General features: G+C 51.2%; 1 protein-coding gene across 3 annotated transcripts in view; it reads left to right on the top strand.

The window, feature by feature from the left end:
• Positions 1 to 7,968: 7,968 nt before the first annotated feature.
• The window catches only part of NKAIN4 (sodium/potassium transporting ATPase interacting 4), a 47,141-nt gene continuing 45,442 nt past the window's right edge, over positions 7,969 to 9,667 (top strand). For 2 of the 3 annotated variants that reach the window (XM_068700359.1, XM_068700358.1), the window contains exon 1: positions 7,969 to 8,390. In XM_068700359.1, the coding sequence (XP_068556460.1) occupies positions 8,337 to 8,390 (54 nt within the window). In that variant the 5' untranslated portion in view covers positions 7,969 to 8,336. The remainder of the gene's footprint in view (positions 8,391 to 9,667) is intronic. The other variant, XM_068700357.1, reaches the window with a different exon arrangement.

Below are 9,667 nucleotides of genomic sequence, written 5' to 3'. Positions count from 1 at the left end.
TTGAGAGTCCAGCGGTGACAATGGTGGGCTCGCATCCCGCGTTCAATACTTGTGCTCACAGCCTCAGGGGAGCAGTGTTGTGCAACATTTTTCATCTGTCGTGACGCAGGGCTAAGCCACCGATGTCTTCTGTGTTCTTCCCTAATTTACCAAATGTGCATGTTTGCTCTCTTTGGGCAGCAAACCCTTGCAGTGGCAGCTTTGTCTTCCTGGGACTAAAACTGCTACTACCAGCGAAGCACAAATAGTGCTTCTGTTTTCACTACAAGCAGCAACATTGCAATTTGCCCTGCACACCTTTAAGCACTCGATGTACAGTGAGACAGAAGGACTTACCTACACACATGAAGGGTGCAGGATGGGATCGGCTGGTTTGCAGCAGGAATGAGGGGAAGCCACAGGCATTTGCCTTTCTTAGCAAGCAAATAAATGCACGCCTTTCGCTGGCCATTCCAGTTTGCTCTGTTCCCGGAATTTGGGCTGGGTACATAGCTCTCTTCCCATCCCTGCAATGTGTGACAAATATCTATTATAAGATAGTAGATAATGCCAGCAAGAAACATTTGCAAATGCATCCCGCATTGTATTCCCAATTCTTCCCCTTCACTACCTATGAATTGGTTCTCGCTTGAAAAGATATTACAAATATTTTTAGCACAATTGCCATTGTTATAATTGTTATGCCCAGAGTCAACCACATATGAAATGCGATGATAACAAACAAATTATAGGATAAAATAATAAAGCATTAGGCAGGCACAGGCTCTTTGAGCTGTATTCCATGCTGAGATTTTGCAAGTAGAAGTAATTTTACCGGGCTACAAAAAGATAACATTCGAACATGAAGCATAGTCTGATTTGAAAGCAGAGAAAACTGAAGCCCGATTCCACAAAAAAATCATAAATACATGCATCATAATTGCAGTGAAGAATAATCACAAGTGAAAGCTTATTGCTATAACCTACATAGCATGCGGCTTTGCTTGTAAGTTAATGATTTTGAATGATGGCTATGAAATTTCTTAGGTGAAAAAAAGTGTCTCTGGAAGAGGATTTAAAGCAAAGAATGCTCATTTTCACATTTTCCTCTTTTACAGCTTTCCTTCAGCCTTTCTAATCTATTAATAAGACTTGATTTTGTATAATTAATATTGCAGTTCCTGACATAAGTGAAGTAGTATTGCCACCCAATTTAAATTCCAAAAAAAACACCTGAAAAAAATCTCGTCTGAAATAGCTGTCAACATGAGTGTGGGGTTGGGAGAGATTCTTCATAGCCCATCAAAGATTAAAGGAAAAACAAAACAAAACAAAACAACAAACCTCTATTTTGCCTTGTTCAGTAACACCTATGTGGGATGAATATGATAGTACTGGTGGCGCTTGTTGTGGACTAAGCAGATGTCAATTTTTACTGCCCCCTTGCCTCCCAATGCACCTGAGATTATCTGCTACATCAGGGTAATGTGCAGGGTGTCACAACGATTAAATTGGAGGGGAGCAAAAAGGAACAGAGATACCCATGTTAGATAAATCTATTTAATAAATCTGAAGAGCAGAGAGGAATAAACCTGTTCGCATGATAAATGTCCCCGTTCGAGTTCTGCGTTGTCATTATTTATGATTTAAGTAACTGTAACTGTGTGAAGAATAATAAAACATTAAACTTTTAGCTCTATGAGTAGTCTTGTTAGTTGATTGGAATGTGCTAACACCGTTTTTTGGATGATCTTTCAGCGTTTTCATTTATTATGTGCTATGAAGAGCACCCAGTGAGCACCCAGTGAGCACGTTGTCACCTGTGCCACCAAAGACCCAGTCCCATTTTTAAAAAAGTGGGTTTGAGAGCTCAGCACGACTTCAGGGGGGTGTCTTCTTTTTGTAAATCTTGACAGATACTCATTCCTGCTAACATTATGACACAGAAAAATATGAGAAAAGTAATCTGGGAAATATTTTCTGCCATGGGGTGAAACATCAATCCCGTTCTTATTAAATATTTATTTTATTGTTATTATTTTCTGGGCTGAATAAATAATATTTGCTCATTATTAATTACAGCACTCAGGGCCATTAATATTCATGGCATTTGGCAGCCACGACGTAGCACCCTTACCCAGCTCCAATGAATTTTGCCACTAGGCTGTGGAAATGCCACCCGCACTTAATGAAATAATCACTTCCCTCTCGCCATGCAGGGGAACATGGCTTTGTCCTTCCTTTTCAGCTAATAAACCTGTGTATAAGGGTTTTTTCTGACATATTTTCTTGGTTAAATTGATGTTGCCAAAGCCATAACCACCACCAGTTACCCACTGGCCCTGCTGGTGCTGGGGCAGGAGATGTTCAGGCAAGTCCTGCAGCCAAAATGCAGGGCCCTGGGCCCTGTTGTAGGAAATTCACATCTGGTTTGAGCTCAGTGCTCAATCAGGGCACTAAGACTTCCTTTGTGCTGCTGCAGTGACATTTCGTAGAGCTGGAGAAAAGCTTCAGCAGCCACTTGTGTTCGGAGACCTCCGCCGGACCTTCTGCCTACGCACGCGTTGTCATTCTGGGAGCGAGGCAAAATTTGGGAAGTCTTCATGCAAGACAGCAGGGATTCTTACCAGAAAAGCTTTGATTTAACAAGCAGGGCTGCAGCTTTGTGTTATCATCCTTTAGGGGTGTGCAGCAGCCAGCACCGTGGTGCTGAGCCATGGCACGCGTGGCATCACGCCGGGTCAGCACAGCCAGGGCAGGGGGCAGCAGCCTGGTGGTCCTGCTGGAGGGCTGCCAGCTCCAGGGGGATTCAGAAGGGACTTTTGGAGGCTTATTTCCAGGGTAATTAATTCTTCCTAAACTAACCGTGTATAAAAAATGCTCCTTCAGCCTGGTGGCACCTGACACTGCTGACTTCTTAACGCGCGTGAGGTCTTACTGGCTGGGACTGGAAATAATATGTCTGGAAAAGGGCAGAAAAGGGCTGGGACTGGAGAAAATATGGTGAAACAGGGCAGAAAAAGGCTCTGGTCGGTGTCTGTCCATGCTGGACTGGCTGTGCTCCTGCTGCACACTCCCCACCTCGGGCAGAGCAGCTGCCTCCTGACCCCCTGCCCTTCAGCAGGCACCCTAAAAGAACCCCACTATTGATTTCTTTTCCGTTGTATCACATGAGAACTTCTTTAATTGATTGGGGGAATTCTCTGGGAGGAAAGCTCAAATCCTAAGCACTCAGGGAAGCAGCTTGGCGAAAAGAAAGACCGCAAAAAGGCCGCCCAAAATCAGAGGCTGCTCTCAGCCTTTTGGCCCGTTTGGTCCTATCATTTGAGAAATGCAACTGTTGCATGGAAGCCTCGAATAATCACTTGGTATCGATACCCAGGGACCTTGGCAGCTGCACTGAATTACTTCTTGGTCACACCGCCCGGAGAAACTGCAGCTGGAAATGTGGCTGCAATCATGCCAGCGACTCGGATTGCAGGGGCTGGGAGCTGGGCTGTCAGCTGTGACAGCTTGCTCTTCCTGCGGGAATTAACCCTTGGGGCACTCCCTCCTCCTTCCCCAGGAGGAAAAACGCATCGTGGTGTGATACTGGTCATGGTTCCTTCATGCAAACCTTTGATCGTATGAACAAGGCGGCCGGATCACTAAATGTGGACAAATCTTGCACCTCGCTGTTGCTCTGGCACAGTGGAGAGCTCCGAAGCTGCCTCCCACCTCTGCCACCCTCCACCTCCTCGTCCAAGGATGATGAGGATCCGTGGGGCTCAGCGAGCCAACAGTAGGGAAATACAATCGCAGAATGTGGTTGATGGAGGTGTAGAAATGCCAAAAAGTCTGATCAGGATCCGTCCCCCAGCAGCATCCAAGACTTCAGGAGGAAAATGACAGATTCCACGCACCGCTTCTGATAAATTTTACAGGTTGCCCTGGGCTGCTGGGAAACCATTTCCAGACACGAAAGTCACTGAGATTGTCTCCTTGCTTGTGTAGTGATGAGACTGATTTTTAAAACTCTTGCTTCAACCTCACAGTGCTGCCCTGGTTTCTTTGATTTTTATTTATTTATTTATTTATTTTTTCAGAGGGGGAGAGCAGCGTGCTTATTCTTTCTGGGCACCACAGGCTGAGCGTGCAGCACTGTGGCGCCGCTCACTTTGTGCTTCTCTGGTCCCTCTGGTGGAGGAAGGACGTGTGCGTGCTGCTGCCACCGCTCAGGTCCTCTCCTCGGGTACTCTTGGCTTCAGCAGCTCTAAACAACTCCCTCGTTATTACCCCAGGGTAATGGGAGCTTAAAAACATCACAAATTAAAAACGAGAAGATCAAAAGTGCTTGCCCTTTCCATAATCTCTTTCTCCAGAAAGAGATTTTTTTTTTTTTTTTGTCTAGCTGGCTCAGTAATGCTTTCCTATATAAAAACATCTTCAGTAGGACACAGGGGAGGATCACAAAGTCTGCTTTCTGTAGTCAGCCCTTGCTGTACGAGGTGAGCAGTGACACCTCTGTCACCACGGGTCAGGTCCTGTCACAACATCCAACATTCCTCCTGATTTATCCTCATCCGTTTCTTTGGAGCACCCCCAGTGTCCTGGGGCAGAAGCTTTTGCAGCTCACCCAGCTCCCACTGATTTCCAGTTCTCCAACTGGTCGTTTCGAATGTGTCCCTTGCAGAGTCCTGCACACAAAGGAAAGGAGCCATCGATCAGACGGCTGGCAGCAAGCTTTCCTTCTGATTTGGGACAGAAGAATGGGATTTGATGCGCCACCTTGGAGAGGCTGCTGTTGGCCCCGAGGGAGCAGTAAGGGCACAAAGCCCAGAGACAGGCACATTTTGCCTTTTGGATGTGGCACTGATAGGGCTGGAGGACTCTGACACCGCTGCGTTTGATCAGGCGTCCGTAAAGCCGCCGTGACCCAGCTGGGGTTATTAAAACAGAGAGGAGGTGAATGTCAATGAAGTGAGAGGAATAAAGCACCCACGCGCATTGCAGGATGTGAGAGCATCTACAGCTTCCAGCTCTGACTGCCCCAGGGCTTGGGCTGTGAAAAGACGTGTCCCAGGCTGATATCTCCAGCCCCGGGTGTGCTTCTTGTTGTCAGACCGAGGAGGCTGCGGACATGAGGGATAACGAGCTGCAGGGAGGGTAACAAGCTGCCTTTTTTCAAGCTTTTCAAACTTTGTTTCTTGGGTTCTTCCGAAGCACAACTGTGACCATGAAATTATTTAAATGTCATCAGCCGGGAACAAGCAGCCACCAGTCCTCTTGTCTCAGGTTAACCGCCCTTGGCACAGCAAATTTCCCTCTCTGAAGGGATGGGACCGGGTTCCTGATTCAAGCTCTGGCTGAGAACGGGGACATTCAGTCTCTGGAGCCTCATGTGTACCTGGGGATAATTCCCAGCTGGACTTCATCCCAGGAGGAGGCTGGAGGAAGACAAAAGGAACCGCCAGGAACTCAGATGGCTTCAGGGTGCTCACAGCTTTCAGCAGGTGCTGGCAGCTCCTGTGGCCACGCCAAGCCAAGTGTCCCTGTGCAGTGGCCCATGGCACATCCCTGGTGGCACAGCACACGTCAGGGGTGGCACTGTGTTATGTACACCTCCAACAGCGCCTAGCTAATCCACCCCTAATTAAATATACCCAATTAAGATCTAAATTCCATGTGTTTTACTCACTTAGGCCCAAATTCAGCTAAGTGAGTGTTTCATCGCTGAGATAAGGGGTTTTCTGGAGCTCTGCAGGAGGCTTTTTAATTGGCTTGCAAAAAATGACCAAGACACCAGGCTCAAACCTCACACACCTCTGATGGTGCCCACCATCAGCCAAGGCTGAAGAGCAGCCTCCGACGTGGGAGCAGCCCCGCTAACCCCAACCAGGGGGGTACCTGGAGGCTTCGGGGCAGATCCCCTCTGTGCGAGGGCCTCCTGCCGTACCCATGCCGAGAAATCCCCAATACAGGTTGCAAAACCAGGCTCTGGGAGCTCCAGGTCTCTTTTTGAGATACCGTTGTGTTATCACTGCTGTTTTGCCCTGCTTAAGAGGCTCAGATGATTTAGTGTTCGCCTTCAGATGCATGTGGAGTCCCAGCCCACACGCAGTTGCCTTTTCCTTGGTTTATCGAGATGAAAGTGCGGGGGGTGGGGAAATCCTGCCTGTTTGTGTCAAACTTGTTATTTCAGCAGCGGTACCTTTGGCTGTTTCTCACAGCGTCTCCTTTGTAGGACGGCTGTGCTGGAAAATAGCGATGCTTAGGGGAGGTTTTTAGAAGCAGGAGACAACAAAAGGTGCAGAAAACCTTGACACTCGCCCCAAAGGCCAGGTAGTAAGGGGCACAGCTGCAGCCCAGCCTTCTCCACGCTGCTCCCAGCAGCCTCCAGAGCACATCACACCCCTCCTGGTGGCCTTGAGCTTCTGTTACAGATCTGATGTCAGGCTGCCTGACCCTACAGTGCAGGGGGACGTCCCCATGCAGTTCGTCAGGAATGGTGCACCGACGTTCATTAAAAAATAATCTGGTCTTTGTTCCTACTGCCTCTGCCATCCCCGATCCACCTTCCTGGGAAGACGAATGCTGCCACAGCTTCTTCAGTCCACGGTTTTCTGGGGGAAATAAATTGGTTTCTTCTCCGGGTGTACTCCTTTCACCTATAATAAAGTGTGTTTTATTGTATCCGACTGCGCTAATTGCTGCCCTCGTTATGCTCGGTGCACAGGTCAGGTAATCAATACACTTCACCATTTAAAACCAGTAGGACTTGTGATCATTTCCGAGCCTGTCTCCTAAGCTTAGGTATTCACAATGTGCTTGTTTGTTTGTTTTTCTCCCCGTGGCTGATTTGAATGACAACAACGTTGTTAGTAGCAGGTTTCTGAGGTTCACAGCGCCTCAGGACTAACCCTGGGGCCCTCTGTGATAATCAAGCAGTGCTTCCCTCCAGCCAGATGATAGAGCCTTTGTCATCTCAGCTGCCGTCTCCTTCTCCCATCACTGCAATCAGCAGCCTGGTGTTTGTTCAGAGGGACGTGGAGCCGATCCCTCCTGGTACCAAAGTCACGCTCTGCTCGGCGGCAGGAGCAAACCCCGGTCTTGTGTCCGAGGAAAAAAAAAAAGCAGTGGGAGAACAAACTTCACCCCACAGCCGCTGAAGTCGCTGGAGGCTGCCAAGAGAGCACGTCGTCATCAGATGAGTCTCCCCCAAAGCTTCTTATCCTGCTGTGCTGGAGCTTAGCACTAAGCAGGTCCCGCTCCCAGCACACGTGTGTGTGCGCCCTGCTCCTGGGGCTGGCCAGGAGACCGTGGCAGGAGGTGACATGAGCCTGTGCCTCCTGGTCCCACTCCTCCTTCTGGGCAGGAGGCAGCAGGGAGGGCTCAGGGGGTGAAGGAGGTGGCTGGGTGCTCGTGGCTTTGCTGTTTGAAGCTGAAGCAGCCTGCCCTGCTTGTCTACACGTGGGGCTGGGGTGTCCCCGGGGAAGCTCTCCACGCAGGAGGTGCTCCCCTGAGCACTTCTGCAAGCAGCCAGGTGGGATTCGTGCACAAACCTGACTTTAAATGCCCATAAATGTGCATTTTAAGGAATTCCTTGCCTTATCCCCCTGCCTGAGCTTGTCTTCCCCGTGCACTTTAGCTGACAAAGTTTATGGTAAGAACCATTGCATTTTAGCTTAATTTGGGGCTTAATGATGTTGGGGTGAGCGAGCCAGCATCTGCACGGGGTGGAAGGTGAGGAGAACATGTAGGAATGGGGGAAGAGATCCCGATTCCCATCTCCTAGGACACCCTACAGGCTCCGTGCCCTACATGCACAGCCTGCCCAGCACCAGCACCCACCGAGCACCCCTGTGCAGCGGGCTGCCCCACCGGGGCGACCCTGCAAATGTTCATTATCATGCAAATAAATCCAGGGGGCACTCGCAAGGGGTCGGGGAGCTGCCGGGCCGCGGCGCTGCCGGGCTCAGCCCCGGGGAGGGCTCTGGGGGGGGGCGGCAGCAGCCGAAGGAGGGGGCTCGGGGGGCGCGTCCCAGCCCCGGCACCCGGCGGGACGGGAGCCTCCGACGGGGAATCGCCCTTTTAAGCAGCGGTCCCTCTGCCTCCCCGGCTCCTGGAGGGGCTCCGGCAGCCTCTGAGACCTCCGTCCGTCTGTCCGCCCGTCCGTCCGTCCCTCCTCCTCCTCCCCTCCCGCCCTGCCCGGCTGCCAGCGGCGGCTGCGCTCCGTGCTGCGGGCGGGGGCGCGGGGAGCCGCAGGGCGGCGGTGGGGTTTTCCCTGTCCCCGTGTCCCTGGGTCCCCGTGTCCCTGTCCGTGCGTCTGTCCCTCTCCTTCTGTCCCTGTCCCTACCCCGGGGCCGCGCTCGGGGACCATGGGATGCTGCACCGGGCGCTGCACCCTGATTTTCCTCTGCGCTCTGCAGCTGGTAAGTGCCGGAGCTCCGGGGACTGCTCCAGCCGAGCCTCCCCCTTCGTGCCGGGAGCGAATTTGGGGGTGCCGAGGGCTACCCGGACCGGGGAGGGGGCAGCCGGGCTGGGACGAAGCCCCCCGAGCTGGGACGAAGCCCCCCGGTGCCCGGGGTCGACAGGGGAAGGGGTGGTGGGGGCAGCCTGGGGCTCGCTGCGGAGCTTGTTGGTGCTTAAACCTCGGGGAAATGTGGGGTCGGTTGGTTTCTTGTTGGTTGCTTTGGGTTTGGTTCTCTTGGGTTTGGTTCTTTTGGGTTTGGTTACACTGGATTTAGTTGCTTTGGATTTTGGGTTGCTTTGAGTTTGGTCGCTTCGGGTTTGATTGCTTTGAGTTCTTGTTGCTTCGGGTTTGGTTGCTCTGGGTTTGCTTGTTTGGGGTTTGATTGCCTTGGGTTTGGTTGCTTGTTTGTTTGCCTGCTTGCTTTTTAACTCCTCGGTGTACAAGTTTGTGCTTATCGACTCCAACTACACAACCCAGGCGTCCCAGCGGGCTCGGTGGCGATGCTCAAAGGCAACGCAAACTTCAGCCGTGCCCAGACCCACTGGGTCTGCATCACCCTGCACGGGATGGGGCTGCGCAGGCTGCAGGGGAATTATTTCAGCCAGCCTCGGCGTGGTGTGTTCATATACGACGTGCTTCCATGTCCATTTATTTAGGAATAAGCTGCCCAGTGTGTCCCTTGAGGGTTCCCCATCCCTCTGCACACGCCGGTGGCGAACAAAGGTCTGGCTGTGCCGAGCCCTGCGCACCCCGCCTGGACCCGAGGGTCCCCTTCTTGTCCATAGCTGAAGGCTCCAGGGCTCCTCCAGCATTAAAAAGGAAATGACAGCGTTCCTGTACTTAATTTCATGTAGATCTCCCGAATTTGCTTGATTTTGGAGCGCTAGGGGTGTGCAGAGAACGGCAATCTTTCTTCTAAGTTGTTGAAGAGTGAGCTGGAGCCAAGGGGCAAATCCAGCTAAAACTCTTTGTGCTGGGGTCGCTCGCTGTGACAGCAGCTTGTTTTCTGCCAAGAGGCAGCGAGCAGGCACTTGGCTGAAGGTGGGAGAGCCTCTCATGAGAAAAAACGGGAACCTGCTAGTTTTCTGCCCTAAATGAGAGGGGAGCAGAGTGGGAATACCCCCGTGAACTGTGAGCAGCACAATCGCAAGATGTGGATGGAAGATTTGACTCAGAGTTAAACAAAACGCAGAATAGAAGTTTTTCGCACAAAGCGCCTCCCTCGGCATATTTATG

Source organism: Anas acuta, chromosome 16 (genome assembly GCF_963932015.1).
Source record: "Anas acuta chromosome 16, bAnaAcu1.1, whole genome shotgun sequence".
NCBI classification, from domain to species: Eukaryota; Metazoa; Chordata; class Aves; order Anseriformes; family Anatidae; genus Anas; species Anas acuta.
The sequence above is the reverse complement of the archived record's forward strand: the minus strand, read 5'-3'. Positions and strand labels throughout refer to the sequence as shown.